Below are 25102 nucleotides of genomic sequence, written 5' to 3'. Positions count from 1 at the left end.
AACTTAAGCACAAATCAATAGACTTTTTCCATTTTGAACAACAAAGAAAATTTAGGTTAAAAAAAAAAAAACAGAATTTCAGAAGCCTGTGATACACTAACATTTAACATTTGTGCTGGTAGAGTTTCAGAGGGAAAGAATATGGGGGAAGCTGAAATAAAAATCAAATATATAATGACTGAAATTTCCTCAAATTTGGTGAAAGATATAAAGCTACAGGTTCAAGAATCTTGGCAAACCAAAAATCAAATACGTCCCAGAAATTCATTCCAAGAAACATCATAATCATTTTTTAAAACAAAGATGAATAAGAACTATTGGGGAAAAAAACTTGAAAATAACTAGAGAGAAATGACTTATTGTCTTTAAAGAAACTGATTCAAATGCCAGTTATTTTTTTCTTTTTCTCTTTTTTATTGGTTCTTTTTAGTTATACATGACAGTAGAATTCTGATATACATGACAGTATCATTCTGATATAATTGTATAAGCATGAAATGTATGTTAGTTTATTTAGGACCCCACTCTTACGGATGTACAGGCTGGTGTATTTATATAAATACATAGAAAAATTATTTCAGATTCATTCCATGTCTTTCCATCTCCTTTCCCCACTCCTTTCATTCCCCTTGGCCTAATCTACTGAATATCTATTTTTCCCTTTATCTCTCCCTCTATTGTAGAGTAGCTTATACAAATCAGGGAAAACATTTGACCTTTGGCTTTTGTGGGCTGGTTTATTTTGCTAACCAAGATAAACCATGGAGACTCAGAAAGAAAAAGCTTCAAAAGCTGTAAAAACAAAAATAAAACAGAAAACCCTCCAACTTTCATAGCTGGTGAAAATATCTTTCCAATAGGGAAGAGAAATAAGAAGTATTCTCAGATAAAGGAAAACAAAAAATTTCTTTTCATTAAACAGTTAAAGGAAAGAGAGATAAATTGAATTGCTAAAAATGGAGATACATAAGACAGATCATTTTCCTCTTGAGGTCTTTTTTTAATGTAGGCATTTTTAAAGCAGTTTTAGATTTTACAGAAAACTTACACAAATAGTACAAATTCGCACACATTTTCTCATATATGTCCTCATTCACTGTCTTCCACAGTTTCCCTATTATTAATTATTAATCTTGCACTTATAGGGTTCAGTTGTTATAGTTGATGAATCAATATTGAAACATTATTATTAACTAACCGAAGTTCACATTTTAAATTGAGTTTCACTTTTTGTATTTTATCAATTTTCAGATTTTTGCAAATGCATTGTGTCATGCATCCTACAGAAGTTTGGCAGCTCTAAAATTTCTCTTGGATCCACCAATTCTTCCCTCCCTCTAGACCTCCCCCGGAGTACCTATGACAAGAGAATAATTTTACTAGGTCTCTATAGTTTTGACTTTACATAATGTCATATAGTTCAGATGGCAAAGTATGCAACTTTTGCAGATTGGCATCTTTCACTTAGTAATATGCATTTTAAGTTTTCTCCATATCTTCATGTGACTTGATTTCTTTATATAGTTGAATAATATTCCATTATATGGATATAGTATAGTTTGCTTACCAATTTACCTATCATCTTTGTTGCTTTGTAACTGAGGGTGATAAAACACTATGTATAGGTTTTTGTGTGGAGATGTTTTCATTTGACTAAATTCCAAGGAATGTAATTGCTAAATCACATAGTAAGACAATATCTGGCTCTTCACCACCAGACTGTCCTTCTGATAGCATTTTGCATTCTCATCAGCAATGAATGAGAGTTCCTGTTGCTCTACATTCTCACCAGTATTTGGTATTTTCCATGCTTTTTATTTTAGCCATTTTTATAGCTGTGTAGTGATATCTCATTGTTATTTTACTTTACAATTTCCTCATGACACATGACATTGAACTTCTTTTCATATGCTTTTTTTCTATTTGTATATCTTCTTTGGGAATGAATCTGCTCAGATATTTCAGTCATTTTTTTTTTTTTCTAGATTGGATTGTTTCTTTTCCTATTGTTGAGTTGTGAGAGTTCTTTTCTCATAGGTTTTTGGATAGTGCTTGATAGTTTATGCAAAAACCTATGATGCTTTCTGATATGTGCTCAAAGTATGAAGAAAAGTGAAGAAATTTTTATTTTAAAATAGGGTAGAGGAATCTAGATGGAAGTCAATTTTCTGACACTTTAGTCAAAGAGATAAAATGTTAATACCAGTAGACTGTCAATGGTCCATGACAGTAGATATACATATACTGTACACCTAGAGTAATCACCACAAAAACCACATAATGATGTACACTCAGAAATAATGTAAATAGGGCTAGGGATATAGCTCAGTTGGTAGAATGCTTGTTTCACAAACACAAGGCCATGGGTTCAATCTGCAGAACCACCAAAAAAAAAAAAAAAAGAAAAAGAAAAAGAAATAATGTAAATAAATCAAAATGAAATTCTTAAAACCAATCAATAATTCACATAAAGAAAAGAGAAATAAGAATGACAAACAAAAGAAACAGAAAACAAAGAATAAAGTGGTAGACAAGTAATATAATAAATCAAAATTTTCATTAATCATAACTATTCTATATATATTGAATAAAAGCAGACGTTATCCAGTTGTATAAAAGCATGATCAAACTATAGAAGGAATTTACTTCAGACATAATAATGTAGGCAGGTTGGATGGGCAGAAAAAAAGATATACCATGCAGTCATTATTTTTTTAAAAAAGCATAAGTGGTTATGTTGATACCATATAAAGCAGACTTTTAATTAATGAAATAGTATAAATAAAGAAGGGGGTTACATTAGAGGCAAAAAAGTGAATCCAAAAAAACAGTAATTCTACATGTATATGCACCCAACTACAATTCATCAAAACACATAAAGCAAGAAATGACAGAACTGAAAAAAAAAATTTTTAATCCACAGTTTAAATACAGTATTTCAGCACCCTATAGTGTTAAAGTAATTGAATTTTTACTTTTAAAAACATAATAAAAAAGAAATCTCTTGGCCCAGGAGGCTTCAATAGAGAAATCTACCAAACATTAAAAATTGGCAAGAACTCTACACTATCTCTTCCAAAAAGTAGAAGAGGAAATAATATTTTCTGACTCACTGTGGGCCAGTATCACCCTGATACCAAAACCAGACAAAATATACAAAAAAAAAAAAATGAAGAAAGGAAGTGAGGAAACAACAAACCACTCTTTTTCATAGCTTTAGGTGCAGAAGTCCTCAAAAGTATCTTAGTAAACTGAATGTAGCAAAGTATCAACAGTTCTAGACAGGACACCAAAAGCATAATTTATAAAGGAAATAATGGGCAAATTGAACTTCATCAAATTTTAAAATATTTGTTTTGTTAATGTTCCTGTCAAAAGGATAACATACTCTGGGAGAAAATATTTAAAAATCACGTACCCTACAAAAAATTGTGTCCAAAATATAGAGAGGGACCAATAAAGTAAGGAACTAGTTTCACTGGTCTTTATGTTGTTCACACAATTCTCTTCTCTTATAAATTTATAGAATTTACCATTATATTCTAATAATGGCCATACCATATTAAGTAATCGAAAAAGTAAGATTCTGTCAACACAATCCTGGATAGCCACACGTGATAGGTTACAATTAAAGTACCTAAAGAGTTGATAAATTGCACCTCCTTGCTGCCAATCCATTGTGTAGGCTTCTCCCACACTGACTCTGGGTTGAACCATGTTGTTTTGGCCAATGGGACATGACGTAAGCACAGATTTAAAATGATGTCCATATTAATGCTGATACCTTCCATTCCTGCTTTTAGATCCCTGCTACACATGAGGTCAAGTATTCTGCTATAGACACACAGCCCAGCCAAGAGCCAACATCACCAACCAGACTTTCGAGTGAGATCGACTTAAAACTATCAGTCTCCAGGATACCCACCCAACAAGATGCAGAATGGGCAGCAAAAGAACCAAGGAAATGAACCCATCCCATATTACAAACCCAGAGAATCATAAAGAGGTAAAAGAGTTGTTTGAGGTCACTGATTTTCATTGTAATTGGTATCATAACAACATGCTACTAATCCATCTCATTAGTAGTATGTGTTTAAATTTTAACTTTAATATACACTTAAATAAATGGATTGATTCAATTGACAGTTGAGTATTTTCACTTCAACCCTTAATTTAAAAGCTTTTCATAATTAAACCCTTCTCATATTTTTAATGGTAAGTTTTGAAGTTCTTAAGATAATAAGAATCATTGAAGAGATTAACAGTGTCAATGTAGATAGTATAGGAAACTGATTTAAGTTTGAATTTATATAGGAACTATCTTTCATATTGCATGTTCAAGTTAACAATAATGATTATACATTCAAATTCTACCTGTTTTCATAACATCAAATGGCTAGAAATCAATAAATCCAAAATTTATTAGGATCAATTAATATTTTACTAATTATGTTAATGCAAATCTTCAAGCATAGACCATTATAGACTGAACTATTTTTCTTATTGTCTACTTAAAATAACTTTAAAGAAAACCTAATTGCCAAACATGGGGATCAGCATTCTTAAAAAATAAAATGCTCATCTGTCATTGTGATTTTGTCAAATAGTAAGTTACTTAGAGTAATTTGTGGAATTATTATTTGAGCCATTATTTAGGTAAAGCAATCTAGTAAGCACACTAATATGAAAAACATTCATTTTTCACCATCTTAGCTATCATAAAATTTAAAGTATGTCAATCTTAATGCTTTAGGGCATAATTTGGCTACCAGCTGGGGTCAGGATAGAATTTTCCCCATAGTGTGGTATTGCCAATTACTCTAGGTGTGGAGCAAACAAGGGAAGGAGTCAGGGGGTTACATGGCCCTCTAAAGCATCTGGTATCAGATGCTTTCGGAGCAAGAATTCAGGGTAAGATGAAACATGCAATTGTCCCTGTATGTCAATTCCGATATTCCTATGAGCTGCCAGTATGACACTGCTGCCACAAGGGAGGGATTTCCTATGGAACAGATGTCACTTACAGTATTATGTGGGCTATCTATCTCAACAAATAATTGCTTGGCACTTCTGCCCTATGGCAAGGGTCTGAAAATATGTTAGGGTGAGAACACACCATACAAGCAGATGGGCACAGAAAAAAAGAAGGAGCCAGAGCATACTGAGCCTGAAATGCATGTGCAAAAGCCAGATGGGAACACTGAAGCAGATGTCTTTCCTTGACTAAAGCCCCCAAACAGGATTTCCCAGTTATTAGTTATTTAGAAGTTCTATTTCAAAATTTCGTTAAATGAGTATGAGTTGCACGAGGCTTCAATTTACTAAAAAAACAGAAGCCTTGCTCTTTTGGTATATCCTGCAATTTCCATTTGAAAATGGAAAATTTCACTTAAGGCCTGAAACTGACATAAGACTCCCAACACCAATGCCCTCCACTTCCACACACCACCCCCCAAGAAAAAGAAAAAGGGAAAAAAACTAGGCTGGGATAAGAGGATGGACACAAAGACTGACAATGAATGACAAAGGACAATTGAGATGGGACTTGCCTGAGAGAGACAGCAAGAGAGAAAAAATGTCCTTTTAAAATATCAATAAGAGAATCAAAGAAGGCAAGATCCTTTTTCTGATAAAAGGGGAAAAGTTAATAACAGTGAAGAAAGAGAAGGCAATTGCAATGTGCTCCCACTGTAATGGAAGAAAAGAAGATAAAGGTAGAATTGGAAAGTAACAATTTTAAATGTTTAACATATACATTGCTTGCACACTTTATGCAGTTGTGGATTAAAGTTTTAAGAAACATTTAAACTATTGCCCCAATAGCAGACCAGTCAGCTATTCAAGTAATTAGTTGGAGAAAGAGGCAGGGTGTTTTTGTGGTAAGAATCAGAATATGAATTTTCACATTAAAAATAGCACTGGTTGCAGAAAGAGCTCGGGACTAGTGGGGAGGGGCAAAAATGAATATAATGCAAATTATTAAAAGGCATTAAACCATATCTCAGAATTAGAAAATACCTGCTACATGTCTGTGTCCATAATGGGACACAAGTAATAACTGCTTTGGAAGTTTTCTAGACACAAATAATTTTGCCATTCGGTAATGTCTGAAAAGTGTGATTCAACTGAACATTTGTTCATATTTTGGAGCAGATTCAAAATTATTCTCAAGGAAAACTCTACATTTGGCTTGCTAGTCTCCCTCTGTATGGTCTTTCAATCTTAAACACTAGAGGTGTGCTTTAATTTTTATCATATTAATCCTACCACATGTTTGTCTGTTTTCAAAAGTTTAGCAATCCATCCTTACTTACTAATATGGAAAAACAAGATACAACGTCCTTATTGGAGAACACAATCTCACTTTTTTCTATAACTTCCAGCTATTATCCAGCTGAGAAAGTATAATGCAAAAAGATCTACTATGCGATCTCTTCACTCTGCCCAATATTCAAACCAAGAATGATAAGGGGGTAAAGATTCACAACCCTACTCCAGTCAGTTTATAGAGTTCGACCTCATCTTAATGAGAATGAGAAGTCACTGGAAAACTTCTGTTGTGTGTTTGTTCTTTGGGGAGAAGGATACCACAGTCCCATTTACATAGTGATTGATTTCTGGGGACACATGGTGGAACAAATTGGATGGGATCAAGACTGAAAGCAAAGACACCAATGTGGAGCACCAGGGTAATACAGACAAGAAGTGATGATTACCTTGACTGGGGTAGTGGCAACAGCAATGGAGAAATGTGGTTAGATCTGAGAATGATTTATGAGGGAGATTCAAAAGGACTCTGCAAGAACAGGAATGAAAGAGAAACAAGATGTAAGAGTCATCCCAATTTTAAAGCTTGAACAAGCTATTGGGTATTTCAGTTAAGATGTATAATCTTAAGAAGAACAAGTGGGGTCTTTGTTTTATTTGGGGAAGTCATTAGGAGACATTAGATTACTAATCCAGTTCAGGCCATATTGAGTTTGCATTTTGGCAGAAGTAGTTGGATACTTGGATGAATAGCTCAGAAAAAGGCTCTAAACAACAGGCAAACATTTGTAGGTCATTAGCATTTACATTTAAGCCATAGTAGTAGATAGTTAACCTGGGATAGTGTGAAAAGTCAGGAGAGTAAACAACACTAAGGACAGAGTGCAAAGAAAAAGCATTAATTAACCAAAAATTTAATAAGTACTTATTATGTTGTATTTCCCAGAGCTCCATTAATAAGAAAAGTTCCTGTTCCCATTAGATTTCCATTTTCAGTGGATGAGCCAATCAATTAGCCAGTGAGCAGAAAACAACACAAACCCTAACACAATTGGTTAGATATTTTCAGATACATTGAAGAAATTTGTAGAAAATAAAATGGCGTGTGGTTCCAGATCATGAGAACCTGAAACCTGGTAGAGCACTTTGAGGAAGGAGTAAGAGGTAGAACAGGTGAAGGGATGCAGAAGGAGACACCTGGATTCTGAGAAGGCAAAGCAGGGAATGAGAATATGTCTCCTAATGTCCAACAGCAGGGGGTTGGGGGCCTGCTATAACTTGGAGCCAACCAAGACACAGGAAATGAGAAGTTTGTCTCCGCTATAAGACTTCCATAAAGTAACAAAAGTGTTTCTTCCAAAGCTACTGCTTACACTGTATACAGAATAATCAGAATGAACAGGTCTTGAAAAATTAGTGGAAAGACAATTAATGGAACCTAAACTCTAGAAAGTTGAAAAGACAATGGAAAGAATTGGTATTTCTTGAATCAAGTGAGCAAAAATAATTAACAAATAACCAAGATATGAAATCTCCTTAAATCTCACACTGAATTTTTTAATATAGTTATATACTAACATTAAAAATAAAATGTGGAGTTAAAATGTATACACATCCTGCTTTTCTCAATTATCTATGTCTGAAAATTTCACTCTCAGGGTCAGTTAACAGTATCAACATCATTATTCAATTTGTGGAAGTTACTAGAAATAATTAGTATCTAGGTATTTCTTGCATTTTTGGCAGTGGAAGAACCACTGGGGTTTTCAAAACATCATTCAAGATATAATCAATAGATACACTGTGAAGTGGGACAAATAGACATATAAAGTGTGTATGAAAAAATAATTGTAAGCAAGAACAATGTTGCCACTGAAAATTAGTGAAATAATTGAGTAAATATTATTTTAAAAATCTAAAGAAATAGTTTTTGTTCAATCAGTGAAGCATTTCAAGTCAATATGAGGAGTATAAAGAGATTGGGTAGTCATAATAAATTAGTAAGTCTCAAAAAATGAGACATTCAAGGAAAAGTTGAAAATGGACATGAGTCTTTACATTTATGGAGGAAGATTATGAAGTTAAAGGCGACCAATTTTCTATGTTTCAAGATAAGTAAAAGGAAATTAGACTAAAATTATAGTTCAATAATAGCGAAGAAAAGGGAGAACGTTGATATTCTAGCTTCTTTGGATGCTTCAGGTATTACCCCAAAGGTTGTGTAATTCTGTCTGCATCATTACCTAAAATCAGAGAGACCCTGAGATGTACTATTGATGAGTAAGAATCACAGTGCCAGACTGTCTTGTGCTTGGGGACTCCACAAGAACAAGTGACTCCCACTCATCTCCCTCTGCTTCAGTGGGCCATTTTCCTCCATTAGTAAGCTCTTGGCTATAAATCTATTTTACTGGGTATTAGATACTTTGAGTCTCAGGCGCATAATACATGTTATTCAGACTACACAATGGGGTTTAGGTGACTTCTGTAGGTTTCTTGATTATGGTGCTCATCATTAGCTGGATGAACTGAGCATAAGCACAGCAGCCATTTCAGCTCCTCCATTACTCATTATCACATAGCAGTAACTACATTTGCTCAGGTCTGAACTACGTATTACCCATACTTACACGAAAGAGAAACATAACCTCCCCCCCCCCAAATTTCACAGAAAATACTTAGTTGTCACTTTGTTTTCCAGTTTTATATCTTCCATAATTCCTGTCCTTTCCATCAACACTAAAGGTAGAGAAACTTTCTAAGTACGTAAGGCAGAGTATATTGACCAACTTGACATAATTTCCTTTTTTTAAAAACAATCTGAGCTTTATTAAAAAAAATAAAGTTTTAAGAGTTTTTTGAAAAATAACTTCAAAAGGGTGTCTGGATATAGTGTAAATGAGATTTCTAACTGAAGAAGATGATCAAATTCTACAAGGTATTTAACAAATTTAGAACACCCAAAGTGCAACTAGAAAATGAGGTCTAAGATGGAAAATTGAGCCATTGAATCTATGATTGCAATTTTCCTTTATTGTATTCTCTTATTTTGTAAGTTTTACCTCTTTATCAAGATTAATATGCTTTGATATATGCCTCTTTACATTTTTTTTTCTTTTTTGTATCCTAGTTTCCATTTCCTGTAGGCCTTTCTGTCCTATGGCCCCAAAGAAAGCAAAATGAATGCTAATACCAGAAAAAGTGAAGTTTTGGCAAGTTTCTAGTCTACCAAAGAGAAAGAAAATGTTTTTCTTAAAAAAAAAAATTACAGAAAGAGGACAAAGGGAGACTAGAGGACAGATGAGAAGGTTCTAATTCCCTACTCCAGGACAGAATCATTAAATGGTGTATATGCAGTGGAGAATTTGCAAATGGACAGAAAATCCAATAGAAAGAAGAAATAAAAACAAAAGGGTTTTTGTTGCTTTTCCCATTGAGAACTCTGATAATGTTGAGGGACCTCATCATATGAGAAATACTGACATACAAGTATTCCTGCAGGTCCCCAGTGGGCAACAAGATTCCAGACTGGGGTCCACAAGTGAAGCTATAGGTTCATTGACATTTGCCACTGACAGTGACACTACCAGGGAAACAGACTATGTGTCCCATAGTGGGAGATTCAGCAACAGACCCTGGCAGGAAGTTCCAGTTAGTAGTGGTCAGGCAGAGAAAGGAACTCCTTAGAGAAAGCCATCCAGGTCAGAGGACATAAGGGCATGTGAATTTCGCCTCTATCCACAAGAGTCTGAGTGTCTGCCAAAAAGAAACAGATTAACCTTAAAGAAGCCACTTGAACTAGAACAGCTTTGAGACTCCTTTAATTGGGAAGTTAAATTTTCATCCCATTATCCTCTCTAATTAGACATCTCTTCCCCCTCTCTTACCATGCTCCATCCCCCCGTAAGATAGAAGTTCTGGGATGGTGGTGGGAATTCAAGAAAAGTTAGAAATTGTTATAGAAAAGAAAGAGGCCACATTTTCCTCATAATTTTTTTACCTTTCTACATGTAATCAATGTAATCAGCAAAATTAAATTAGATACTCCAAGAAGATAGAGATTCCTACAGAGTGACTTTATTCACATTCAACAATAGGCCAGCACATGATATGTTTAGAAACATTGTTCCATTGATTGAACAATGTTCAATTTTATACACTCCAAGATAGTCTAATTCTTTATTTAAAATACATTAATACATATTTATTGAAATACATTACAGTGTAATGTATGCCATGAGGGAAGCCTCATGGCATCTAATGCACTTAATCACAACACAAGTCTCTAGGTTCACAGTAGTGTGTGCCTCAACATTTAAAAAGTCAAAAGCGTGAGCTATTAATGACTTCAAACAGAGCTTCAAAGTGGGACGTACCTTCATAGTCCCTAAAAAAAAAGGAGTGGTCCTCAGTTTTTTAAACCCAGACACTTAATTCGTAGCACATCATATAGTCTTAATCAGGCTCTAAGATGCTGGCACATGCTAATAAAAGGCAGAATTGACCAAATGTGCCTAGTGTGTCTATCCACATGTCACATCTAGAGAGTCTGACAACTATCCATTAGTGCTAATCATCCTGTGCTCTATCAGAAACACAGTTTTCTACCTCAGATAACAAAAATGAAAAGTTTCAGATCTAGAGAATATATCTGGGTTAAATAAACTTCAAATAATCAAAACTTGATAGAGCTGAGCTTAATGGACAAAGATACCTTAAACCACTCCATCCTGCAGATGTGATTTAAGAGATGGAATCATCTAGGTTGTTCAACAGTGGAGAATTAACTAAGGCAATGAGAACAGATATCATAATGGTCTCCTGAAGTTTCTACCACCTCCTAAAAGTGCCATTAGCTAGGAACCAAGCCTTCAACACAAGAGCCATCCAGATCCAAACACTAACACAGCATTCACTGTCTTGGTCATAATGGCCAGATCAAGAGCTGGGCCCATGGTTCCAGCAATTCTTTCCCACAGTTGCTCACACTGGAGCTGAGTAACCTACGTCTTCAGTTTCTTTGGTGGCAACTGTGAAAATGTAAGCCTAAAGGAACTGAAGCCCACAGGAAGAACTGATCAGAGAATAAAGACAATTCACAGATGAAGAAAAAAAGAGGTTCTAAAAGATACTTGAAGTTATGGTTCCAGTCACCTCTGATACCAGCTCTCCTTTCTGGTAAAGAGAACCAACCTATTATGTCTGTTGTTTAATCTCCTTCAAATTGGGCTATTCTTCTGGAAGAATCATTAGAGAGTTCACTAATAAAGCAAATGAGAAAGGTAAAAACCAAACAAGGTGGGCAAATGACAACTGCCACCATTGTCATAGACATAGAACATTTTTGCTAGTTATGCAATTTCGAGATAATTTCTTAAAATCTTTGAACCTCAGTTCATTATCTACAAAATGGGACTTACAACTATCATAGTAGGTACTTCAAGAATTAAAATAATGATAAAAAAGTGCTTAGCATGATGCCTGTCCCATAGCCCTTGCTTAATAAGTGCTAAAAAATGTATTATTTTGCTAATGAAGATGTAAGCATAATGATGATGAGGTCCTAAAATGACAAAGATTATAGAGCTCAGAATCTTATGGAATTTTTCCATTAGAAGCTTGTCTATTTACAATACATTTTGAGAAAATTTTAATGACTAAAAAGAAAAATGTAATAAAGTCATAAATAATACTAAACAAAGCATTATCAGTTACTTTAATAAACAGTGATTTTTCTAATGCTTGATTTACAATAAATATTTGCAATTGAAAATTCGTTAGAAGTTAATGGAATAGACTTACTCTTAAGAATAGATGAAAATTTAAAGCCAAAGCAAATATGATTGATCTAGTTATTTCCAGAGAACGGATATAAAAATGCACCCATGGTAAAAGATTTCATTTACACACAAACCTGCATACAATACTAGGTGCTGTACCTATGGTACATAGACTTTCTTTCACTGTCATTATTTATTTCCCCCCCTACATTATAAAACCTTCATAGCAAGTTATATTTCCATATTATATTCTAGAAATTTAGCTCAAAAAACTTGGTAAAAAGCAGATCCTCAAAATACAGTATTTAAATTAAACTGAATTCTATAAATCTACTTAAAGTCAGAGGACATGAGTTCATTCTTGCTTCCACTCTTTACTGAGTACCCTATCAAGAATAAGTCACTAAGCATAGAATCATATCCTCACAGTGTTTGCCTACAAACTTATCTACTCTGCCTCCCCTAGTACAGAAATTCCATTTAAAATATGTTTATGACCTGTACACACTGTGATAGACCCTCTACAAAGAGTAACATTCAATCAAACCTCATAAGCAATTTTGGCATAATCACTATCTTTCCCATTAAATAATGCAACAAAGCAATGCTTTATAAAGCCCAATATCACTGAGTCAGCAATAGAGACCCAGAATTCTAACTTAAAGAACATATCCTTTCTACACACCACCTATTTGTGTTTTATAAGTCTTAGAGGGCTTATAAAAAATAAATCACCTTGAATAATCTTCCCACTCATATGGTAAATTTCACTGACTGATTTGGATAGCCAAATGAGATGATGTGAAGCTTTTTTGTAAAGTATATAGAGCTCCAAAACAGCCAGTAGTATTATTATCATGATGATGGTGCAGAAGATAATGATGATGCTAGAAAAGAGAAAAATTACACACTTTGAATGTTTTATTGCTATAATATTTCCATGCTGCTAAATGAGCCACATCTTGTAAGCTATAGTCACTTACTGGGAATTGAAAGAAGGCCCTGAGTTTTATTCTTTCTTTTTTCTTTAACTTTTAATACAATTAAAATGTGTGGATTTTCAGAGATACTTACCCACTATATTTGCTTAGAAATTATAACTCTATATGTAAATAGGTACCTTGGAAAAGGATGGTAATTGACGTGACAAAATTTCTGGTCTTGCTGGGAAAAGCCTATGAAACACAGGTTTGTATGAAAACTGCATGTGGAAGTGTGTCCTGGACTCGGGGCCAAGTTGAAGTCTCCTCTCTTTTTCTCCTATTTGTGATTCCAGCTGAAACTGGAGTCCGGTTAAAGCTTGTAACATATTTTTCTTCTTCTCAGTGTTAGAGAATGTGGAAAAAAATAAAAAGGAGTTCTGCAAAAACACATGAAGAAAATATATTCTTTTATCACCCAAAGTTACATGTTATAAAATAAGTCTAGTAAATGATAGGGGAAGCATCTGAGAGAGAAAAACAAACTCATTTTTTTAATGGTTATGGTTCACCCATAAAGATACAATTCTTAATGCTCAAGTTGAAAAAAAAATAAGATGAGAAGAAACAGTTGGCATTCAGCTAACAATTGTGTTTGGAGATTTGTGCCTGACTTTGTTATTCTGAGCAAAGCCAGGTACCAGTCTCTTGGGATTATGTACAAAGGCAAGAAAAAAAGTGGACATGTACAAACCTCAAAGGTGACTGCTGGGTTAATAAAACCGTCTGCTTTCTGTTCACCCACTCTTGCTCTCAGTGTGCAAGTATATTAAAATATGTCAAAAGGAAAACCAGTCGCTGTGCAAAAATAATTCAACTACAAGTCACCATTTCCAGCTGGTGGAGTGCCTTGGTGTTTGCGAGTACACTAACAAGTGACCCGTACATCTCCCTGGATGAAAGTTGTATCCTCATTAAAGGAGAAACAAACACAAAATAGGAACGACTGTCACACAGGAAAACAGACCACAATAGACAGCGCGTTTCCCCCCTCGGTTTCTGACTTGAGCTATCACAGACTAAAGAGCAGAGCTGTCCTGCAAGTAACCTCTTAACAGGCAGTGAAAGTAGAATAAGGAAGCTGCTGGAGGAACTGATGTCTCGAGAGCAGCCAACCAGGTTCTTGTTCAATGTATCTGAAAAAACATCTTTTTCCTCCTAGTCTATAAAATCTCATACCACGTAAGACACTGTAATGAGGTGAAGTGGCTGGATAAAATAAACACATCCCAGGGAACTTAGAATTAATGCTGTCAATTCTGTATTTAAATAACCCTTCTTGCATAAATTCCCGTTTAAGCATTTATAAGATGTCATACCAACCTTGTCTTTTCTTTTCTGACTCTTCTCTAAAAAACTATATCATTGTTAGGACTCTGCAAAGACAAAAGGAAAAAATAAAAGAGGTTATGGTTGCTCAACACTAATAAGTGTTCTTATTTGATTCATGTGTTGTGCATTATCACCAGGCTAAAGTATGTATTGGACACTCAAAGTGGCAGGTTTGTACCTAGTCACAGTAGGGTTTGTGAAAGGAGCTCGTGCCTTCAGACGTGGGTAAACACTATCTGGAATAATAAGAGAACAGCGTTTGAGAGAATGTAAGCAGGTATCAGAGTTTGGTAGTAACGAATATGCCAAGGCTAGCTAATGCATTTCTCCTGCCACAAAAGATCAACTGTTTTCAAAGCAATTAGCATTGCTTCCAATTATCTGTTTATGCTTTTGTTCCCCCTGAGTTGAATGCAAGATCCTCAGGACATTTCTTATACATTGTTTCTTATGTTGCTGGAACTCCCATCTTGTACAGCCCCTGGTACATAATAGGAATTCAATAATTATTGATTGGTTGGTTGGTTAACTGATAGACTTGATAATTTGTGCCCTAGTAGGAATTTCCATCCTTATACTGGAGGCAGCTGAAGAACTAGAAAGGGAAAGTCATTCTTATGAAAAGACCAGGCTTTCCATGACAAACTGCAGCTCAGGAGCAATGTATGCAAGATACATGCATGGAAATGAAGAGCCACTCATCTCTGAATTATGCCTTAAACTAGAATATATAAAACAATCACAAAATGAAATTGAAACTCAATATAGCAGTGTAGGTAATAAGGGACCAGCAAGCCATGTAAACAATGGAAATGTCAAGGCCCAGAACAATTATATGAGAATGAAACAAGAAAAGTATTTAAGAATCTAACATTATTGATGAGAAAACTTACTAAAATGGAAAAAGATAGATTTAGAAACTAAGAACTGGTGTGATTGATTTTTGGCCCCATAAAATTCTAAAGCATATTATCAAATAATTACTCTGTGAATTCATGAAAAATAATGTGGAATTTAATAGAAAAGATGGAACTGAAGTCAAAGAGTATTTTATGCTGATAAAAAATCTAGGTTCATGTTCTAAATGTGTATTTCCAGTCATTTTAGTGATACTTCCTTGTCCATATTTTTGTGGGTTGAATTGTATCCTCTTTCCTCCTAAAAATATGTTGAAACTCTAACTCCTTTGACCTTTTTTGGAAATCAGATCTTTACAGATATATCTAAGATCAAAATTAAGATAAGGTTATATTACAATAAGGTAATACAAAATGACTGGTGTTACAGGAAGAGGAAAAGAGACTCAGAGAACACAAACAAAAAGAAAAGCCTCTCTCTAAGCCCCCAAGGAGGAATCAACCCTTCCAACAACTTGATTTTGGATTTCTGGCCTCCAGGACTGTGAGAGTCAGTTTTTGTTGTTTGAAGCCATACCACCCAGTTTTAGTAATTTGCTATGAGAGTCCTAGGACAATAAAACCTCATTCTATAAAAAAGAATAAATTATATATCTTCCTCAAGAGGTTGTCAGGAGTATTTTAATACAATATAAGTAAATATTAATTTCAGCAAAGCATTTCACAAAGATTCTTATAATATGTTCAATGTTAAATCTATGTGAATCTAATTATTAGTTATGTTCAAAGTTGCAATAAGTCCCATCCAGAGAGATGATTAATAACTCAACACAAACTTAATCTTTCACAAAATATTCACCTGTTGATAAATTGAAAGTAACTCTAAGGTCTCAAGAGTTCTATATTTCAAGGCCTTTTGGAGACAGATAGTAACAAGTTTTGGAAACTGATGTGAAATAATACTGCTAAAGGTAGACCGAGAATCCTTCATTCACCATTTTCTGTTCAACATGTTTAACAGGACTTAGAGAAATTCATAAAATAGATGTTTTCCGAATATGGGAGCGAAACAAAGTTGGGAAAAAATAAAATTCACACAATTAAAACTAAAAATTCTTATTATTTTCTTAATAATTATTATTCTAACAATACAGTGTAATGGTCACTGTGATAACATTTTGACACTCTTAACCCCAAACAGTACTTGACACATAATATATACTCAATAAATTGTTATTCTTTTTACTAGGGTGAAAAGTAGAATAATAGGAAGCCAAGAGAAGATAATCTCTCAATAATTGAAAGGAGGCCCTGAAGGTAATGAGGGGGAAGACATTTGACACAGCAGAAAATCAAAGGCATCAGGAAAGAGAAATCTCTTCACACACCTGATTGTTCTGAGTGTCAGTGAGACCCAAGAAAAGTAAAAGACATCTAACTTTGTTAAAATAGCTTTTTGTTGCTGAAGTCTCTTTACCAATGCTGTTAGGAAAATTACATGTTCCAACTGGGAATCTTCTGTTTATGAGATGTATTTTTCTGCATGTCGACCCAAAACACAACGCCTATGATATTCATCACAGAAATAATTTAGACTCCTTGGACCCGAGTTCCTTCTAATGCAAGGTTTCCAAATTTTAACACTGTTATATTAATTTTATGTGGTTGCTGTTAAAAAAAAATGGGGATTTAAAACAATACTCATTTTTCTCTCATAGTTCTGTAGGAAAGAAGTCTGAAGTCAGATTCCCTTTCGTAAATTCAAGACGTTGGCAGGGCTAGCTCTTTATGAAGACTTTAGTGGAGAATCCGTTTTCTTTCTTTTTTCAGATTCTGGAAACCGACTTGCAGCCCCCCTCCTCCATCTTTGAAGTGTATCACTGCAAGCTCTGCCTCCCTGCTCATGTGTTCTTCTCTTTGACTTTGGTGTCCCTATGAGGGAACATGTGATGACATTGAGCCATCCAGATAATCCAGAAGAGTCTCTCAATCCCACAATCCTTAACTTAGTCACAACTGTCAAGTGCCTTCTGCCATATAAGGTAACATCTGCAGGGGATCCAGGGGTTAGGATGTAGACAAGTTCAGGGAACCATCATTCCATACACTCACTTTAAAACCAAGACCAGAAGAAGTGGGTAGAATACAGAGAAAAAGCACAAACTATCTTTTTTGCTTCACACATTTAGTCAGCTTTTTCACTACTGTGACTAAAAGACCCAACAAGAACAATTTTAGAGGAGATAAAGTTTCTTTTGAGGCTCACAGTTTTAGAGGTCTCAGTCCATAGACAGTCTGCTCCGTTCCTCAGAAACAAAGGTGAGGCTGAACATCATGGCAGAAGAGTGTGGTAGAAGAAGTGGCTCACATATCAGGAAGCAGATACAGACTCCATTCAATAGATACTGAATGTAGACCCCAAAGGCACCCTTCCAATGCCCACTTCCTCCATCCACACCCTACCTGCCTTCAGTTACCACTCAGTTAACCCTGTCACAGAATTAATTCACTGATTGGGTTAAGGTTCTCATAACCCAATCATTTCTCCTCTGAACATTCTTGCACTGTCTTACACATGAGCTTTTGGGGGACATTTCACATCCAAACCACAACACCCATAATGTTTTTCCAGAGCCAGACACCTTTCTAGGTGTGTTACAAACATGAACTCATTTAATGCATACAACAATCTCAGGAGGTAGGAGTCTTTTGAATCCCCCATCCTGCTGATAAGGAAACTGCAACACAGGAAGGATGGGTGACTGCATGTGACATTGTAGGTATTTAGAGCCAGTGTGAATCTAAATCACACCTATTATCTTAGTGTCCTTCACACAGTGTTTTCAATAAGAAAAATGTATTTTGCATGTTGGTATGAGGATTTAAATAAAATAGCATGTGTAAAAATGTTATCACAGTTCCTTGGTCAAAGTTTACTCATTACATGGTAGGATGATAAAATTAATACATTAAAGACATCAACCAAACAAAACAGAAAAGAACGAAGATGTTCAGGAAACTGGAAGCACTATCATGGGAAAATGATAGTTTAGCTTACAGAGGAAAAGAATTATATGGGGGACATGATAGCTGTCTTGAAATATGTGATGAACTTTCATGGGAAAGGGAAGTAGATTTATTTTAATGTTCCCCCATAAAACCAAACTAAAACCTAAGGGTGGAAATTACATGGTGATAAAATCTGACTCAAGAGAAAAGAGAAAGATCTAATAATTAGAGTAATCCACCAATGGAAAAGGCTGCCTCAGAGTTTTGTAAGCTTTCAGTAAGTTAAAATATTCAAGCACAAGATAACTGACTCTCTAGTATATAAAATATAGAAAGGAATTCAACAATGAGAGGAACATTAAAATACATTCGTACATTTACTCAGCAAATATTTACTGACTGTATTCCACGTGCTGTGCCTGTAAGGCCCCTTATACCTCTAAAAATAATAGAATCTACTCTTGTAGGAATGAGCAAATAAGAACACATGTCCCCAAAATGTATGCTATTTCAGGCTGAGTCTCAATGGAAGGCTCTACGGATTCTTCAATTTCCAGGCTCTCTGGCTTGGCTGGCATGATCAGCAAGAAAAAGTTTTTATTTTCACAATCATTTATTGCAAATCACAGAAAGACTCTTTCTACAGTAGTCAGTATATAATGGGAAAATCAACTCATTTTTATATTCTAATAAGAGAGGCTTTTCTTGAAAAGACAGAACAGAATTTTGTCCTATGATGGTTAGTTGCTTTTTTTTCTTTTGGCCTAGGCAAACAAATATAACAATCAATATATTTTCACCAAAATGAAGGGGATGGTAAATATGATCCTTCTCATTTAATCAGGAGCATTTGCCACTATTGGAAGAATCCATGCTTTGTCATTGTCTCCAGTGAAGGCATGCAGAAATTTTGCTCACTTTTTTAGACCCACAAATAAATCAATCATGGCAGAGATCTTTGAAAGTATCTATCTCTCACCTAACTTCCTTGACCAAGAGAGATGGTTTTTGAATTATACAGGTAGTCCAAGAAAGTCCAACTACTGAGACTTTTCACTAAATGTGCCTGGTTTCTAAGCCATCCATATGACATCTCATCACAAAGTAGCCAATGGCATTTATTACACAGCTGTTAGTATTTGTCAGAATTAATTAGAGCCCTGTATTTGACTGTTGCTGCTTACAGTAATTTCTGTGCAGAAGATACAGAGCAGGAAGAATGATAGCACAAATGCAGGGTGACTTGATGAGCTCTTGCTGTGTGATGGTACCTTCACAGGTGATACTTTCGTCAACCCTATCATGCAGATTCCCCTTTTATGCTATCTAAAAGTGTGATGGTACCAAGATTAAAACCCAAAGCAATGTGGAGCTCTGTCCCATTAACTGATAAAATTGCCTCCACGGCCTTTAACCCCTTTCCAATCAAAGACAAATATGTCAGAAGAAATACTGAATAGTAATTACAGGTTTGTGTCTAAACATGTTTTACAGAAATAAACAGCGAGTCAAAGATTGGACTAGAACCCAGTTCTGCAGGAATTCATGTTCCAAATAACTAATTGGTAAAATGATATGTGGACTGTATTCTCAGCTCTGTGGGCTTGCCACATCACTGAGTTGTTAAATATCATGCAAAAGCCTGTATAGGCAAGAATATTTTAAAAATATGGTAAATTTTCTTCTTTTCCCCTTCAAAATGCCCCAAGGCACTCGTATACATTATGGACACCACTGGCCTGAAAATTCTCAGTTGAAGGAGAAAGAAATACAAAATCCTTGAATTATAAGAGCACTAAAAGCATCTAAAATGATAACTATTTTGCCCCTTTAACACCAAAAGAGCAACTGATTTTTATTTTTCACTTGGAATTGACCTTTATTTAACCCACGGCATGCCAAAGTTATGGCCTGAAGCAATATTTTTTCAGTGAATGCCTTGACTTAGGACAAGAATAGACATCTCAGTCACCCGTTCCTGAATCATCATTTCATAGCATTACTGATGGTCAGTCTAACAAAGAAAAAACATTTTTTGGCATTTAAAAAAGCACTAAAACTTTATTCTGAATTATTTCTTCCTTCCATCTCGAATATATTCAGAATTATAAATTGTTTGCAAATTCCAAAATAATCAAAATTATTCCTCAAGTTACTTTTAAGTTCTTCAATAAAATGCTTGTGCTTGGTTACATATAAAAAATAACAAGTTGATTGTGTCTCTATCATAAAGAGTCTCTTCTGATCAACTAACTTCATGCTGGCATCTTTTCCTAATAGGGAAATTAATTTTAAGTGACTGTGGTGCCTCTTTTACCCCCAAGATAAGTCCTGCACCTAAACACAATTGTTTGGAGCCCTCCCACTATTTTTAATGTAATAAATTATGTAGGTCTAAAAGATTTAGATATGATTAGTAAAGTTTAACACTCATTCTCCAACAATGCCAAACTCAATAGTTGCATATTATGAAAGATTACAATGCCAAAGAGAAAATTCCAAAGGTACAGTAGGAGGTTCTTAATTTAGAGGTTAGAATTTATGGATGTAAGTTCTAAGAGGCACATCTGAGAGAAAACCAAAGGAGAATAAGGGAGGTTCTCTGGGTGTTTTTAATGCTACATACAGATGTATTTCTGGGCTGGCATAGGATCCTGGGTACAGGTAGGCATCATTAAAAATAAAATACCTGTAGAAAAGCTAGGTATAGACTAGTTCAAGAATTTCTGGAAAAGACTTTCCAATGACAACTGCATTATAAGAACATAATTTAGTAATAGAACAAGTATTCTATTGTGTGTCACTTTATTTCTTGAATACCATTGATCTTTAGAAAGTCAAAGAGAAGGGATCAACATCTGCCAGATACTAAGCCCTGTACTAAGCACTTTATCTGTTATCTTCCTTGATAAGCTTATTTATCAAAGTTCCACATTTCTATCAAAAAGAGAAGCCCAAACTCAGCAAAATAAGTAATTTTCCCCATGCCACACCTTTAGCAAGTACAATATTAAATCTAGATAAGTTTGACTTCAAAACATGTTTCTCAGCCTAGAATGATAGTGCATGTCTGTAATTTTAGCTACTCAGGTAGCTGAGGCAGAGGGATCCCAAGTTTGAGGCCTGCCTGGGTAACTTAGCAAGACCATGTCTCAAAGAAAAAAGAGCTGAGACTGTATCTCAGCACCCTGGATTCAATGCCCACAACTGAAAAAACAATGCTCCTAATCCCTGAATTATATAGCAAAATAGAATTAACAATACTTGAGAAAAATGTGGATCTATTTGATGCACTAGGTCAAGAAAGAGAAATATAAGTTGATAATTATTAATTGTAAATCATATGAATAATTATATAAAAAACTGAAACAACAAAAACTGAAAATAGCAATAGTTGAAGCTAATTCAACAAATGATCTTTTGAATATATTTCTAAAAACACTAAATTGTGCACTTTAAATGAGTGAATTCTATGATACATATATTGTATCTCATTAAAAAGTAAAAAAAAATGATGATTACAGTACTAGTTAATATGGGGTGTACAGAGATGCAAATGTGGACTATTTCCTGATAATATGAATGTAAATGAGAACAATTTTTATGGACAGTAATTAAACTTTGGTCATCAAGATACTAGGTATTATTTTTCTAAAAAATAATTCTGATAAACTAATAAGTGATGTGGCATTGGATGTATAAATAATAATATTAATCATAACCTTGGTTATAATAGACCTCCCAAAAGTAATTTAACAGTGGACATTATGTAAATCCAGAAATTTCTAAATATACTTTGAGATAGCCATAGAAAATCATGTTTCAGAATGGTTAATTACATTGGAAATGCTCAACATGTTAAGTAAAAAGGGCAAGGTGCACACAAAAAAAGAAATTAAAGGTTAAAAAGAAATTAGAGCTGTAATGAATTGTATGAGAGAAGAGAATATGTTTGCAAAATTATATTTGTTAAGCTGAAGGAAGCTGATTCAAAAGTGTTCCTGGGTCTTGAAATGAATTCTCACATCTTTTTGGTGGGGAAAATACTGTGAGTGGTGTGACAAGGAGTCAAAGAAACTGTGCCTCATTCTGCCTTTGCATAAGCCCTATGTGACAGGTACCAAGACAGGGTCACATCACTCCCTCAGGCCCGCCAAGCCATAGAACCTGGGCAACAATTGTTTTCTCTCTGAGGAACTTTCTCACCCTGAAATTTTATGTGGCTGGCTCCTGATACATGTTCCATATTTGTGCTCAGACTGAAAAGGCACTGGCTCAGGAAGGTTTTCTCTGCCCATCCATAGCAGCATGGGCCTCATGGGAATTTACTGGAGAGAATCTCGTGGTCCATTCAAACTTTTTGAGTTCAAATCTGCCTTTTAGAAACACCTCCAGATGATTCCTATGCACACTAATATTAGAGAAGCTCTGCCCTTATAGTCTAGATAGGGACTCCATACCAATCCCTTGCATCATTTTTCCATAACATTATCCATTTTTCCTGCTTTCCTAACTGTATTTCCATAGGGTTGGGAAACTTTTTATCTTTCTGCCAGTATTAGCAATTCCTAAAATATTTCTTTATTCACTATTGGAACCCACTGAGTATTTGTTGGATAAAAGCACAGAATAGAGATCCATATGCTTCAGCAATTTTGATCGTAGAAATACCACCTTGAGTCACCTTCCCTGTTTAAATAATTTATTTGAGGTCCAACTATTGAATTAAATGACAAAAACTAACAGATTAATGTCCCAGTCTAATGTATCGCATATGAATAATATTTACTGGTTGCATAATAAACCCTACCTAATAACTACATAACAATGTTTCAATACTAGCACATAAGTAAAAACAAAATTAGATTTCTCAAAAAATTAGAGAGCTACCATATTACCCATCAATTTACCTTTTAGTATACATCCAAGAAAAGTGAAAACAGGTGTTTAAACGAAAACTCACACAAATGTTCGTAGAATTCCAAAAGTGGAAACAATTCCAAAAGTTCATCAACATATGAATGGATAAGCAAAATGTGGTGCATATATGAAAGAATATAATTTGGTCATTAAAATTAGTAAAGTAATAATGTATGTTACAACCTGGGGAAAACTTGAAAACACTGCATACATTAAGTGAAAGAAGCCAGACAGAAGCAGCCACACATTATCACATATTACAAAAACCACATATATGATGGGGAATTATATTGACCAAATTATGTTATTGTGTGCATGTAGGAATATGGAATAACAGATTCCATCATTATATATGATTATAATGAACCAATAAAATATACGGAAAAAAATAAAATGAAATGAAAAAAAAAAAAACCCACCTACATGAAATATTCAGAATAGGCAAATCCATAGGGGAGGAAGCAATTGGTGGCTGTCAGAAATAGGAAGAGAAAGAAATGAGAAGTGCATCTGGGTAACTGCACTTGATGATGTTCACTCAAAGACAAAATTACCTAAGAATACATTTTGCAGAACTTACCCCTTTAATTGATGCATGACTGTAGACAATGGTGATGGCTACAGTTCATATGACTGTGCTGGAAATCACAGAATTGTACAATTAAAAATAGTTAAGATGGTGAATTTTATGTTATGTGAATTTCACTTAAAAAAAAGTAGATAAATAAAAGCATACCACTATTTTAAAATGTAGCGGCATTAAAATGTATTGACTTGCTGTCAAGAAATTTTGTTCTACCGATTCACTATTTCAGAGGTCAGGGTTCCAAGTGATTAATATTATGTGATGATTATCTTTGTCAGACAGAGATGAGGCAGTGAAATAAGGTAAAAGAAATGAGTCTGGGATTTGCCTAAGCCGGGACTCAGATTTCTTTGATCCTTGGCTAAAAGCCCTGATTGGCCCAAAAGGTCAAATGGAAAGGAAAAAGCAGTCAAGAATAAATCAGTAAAATAAAAAATTCATTAAAATGTAGCTATTGGGAGGAAAGGAAATAACCTTCCTTTCTTCTACTAAAGAGAAAATTGACAACCTAATTTTCAGAACAGGTAACAAATGTATAGCTGTAGCTCGGTGCCCAGAATTTCTTCTCTACAGGGATATGTTAGAAATAAATTAAGGAGGAGCCTTCAGACTTACTGAAGTCACTGAAGTTGTAATTGTTGTTGCAGTTGCAAGGGTTTATTAAAGATCATCAAGAAACTTGGCATTAAAAAACTGTTTGGATAGATAAGACCCCTGTTTGCACTTTAAGCCTTTACTGTTAATTACATGTTGCTGTGACTAAGCACTTCAAAAGTGACTTTTATGAACTGTGCTATTAGTTCATTTAATAAGAACTTGTTATAAAATCACAGGTTAACAAAAGTTCATTAGTGAGTTGACTGCAACTCAAAAAGCATTTCCCCGCAGAACTATGTTAGCCATGGTGGTTGGGTTCTCATGTCCACAGGGTACAAAGAACCAGTTAAGGCACACACAACAAAATAGTCCACTACACATTAAAAAACGTTTCCATGGAAACAGTCACTGAGCATTCGGGGACTAAGACCATTTCTTCACTACATTACTGATGCTCATTCATTCAATTCCATCGTTCAATCACTTCTTCAACAAGCAGTGACAATGCCTACCCGAGTGGTCCTCTCTCAAGTTGTCTCTCGTTTGTTTCGCTTGCCAGGTAGTATGTTTTCTTCAACTTAAAAGAAGTGACTGCATAGCTTATAAACTCCAGCAAGGTGAGAAGTCAAAGGTGAGGTTCTAGGACAAGAAGAAGAAATGAGGGTTGGAGACCAGTAAAAACAAGATGATGTGAGAATGATCCTTTAGCCAAACCCCCTATGTCCCTCTCTCCCATTCTTCTCATCATGGTCAACACTGGCTTTAGTGTAGGAA

General features: G+C 34.8%; 1 protein-coding gene across 2 annotated transcripts in view; it reads right to left on the bottom strand.

The window, feature by feature from the left end:
- TFEC (transcription factor EC) overlaps positions 1–24897 on the bottom strand; it is a 137811-nt gene extending 112914 nt beyond the window's left edge. The window contains exons 1-2 of one of the 2 annotated variants that reach the window (XM_079150527.1): positions 24841–24897; positions 14351–14403 (exon numbers count right to left, since the gene is read on the bottom strand). Coding sequence is in view for 1 of the 2 variants with exons in the window: in XM_079150525.1 (XP_079006651.1) it covers positions 13168–13356 (189 nt within the window). In the remaining variant the exon portion in view is untranslated. Of the gene's footprint in view, positions 1–13167; positions 13408–14350; positions 14404–24840 lie in introns of those variants that run through there. The other variant, XM_079150525.1, reaches the window with a different exon arrangement.
- Positions 24898–25102: the final 205 nt, after the last annotated feature.

The sequence above is a fragment of the Sciurus vulgaris genome (genome assembly GCF_902686455.1).
Source record: "Sciurus vulgaris genome assembly, chromosome: 8".
In the NCBI taxonomy this organism is placed as follows: domain Eukaryota; kingdom Metazoa; phylum Chordata; class Mammalia; order Rodentia; family Sciuridae; genus Sciurus; species Sciurus vulgaris.
The sequence above is the reverse complement of the archived record's forward strand: the minus strand, read 5'-3'. Positions and strand labels throughout refer to the sequence as shown.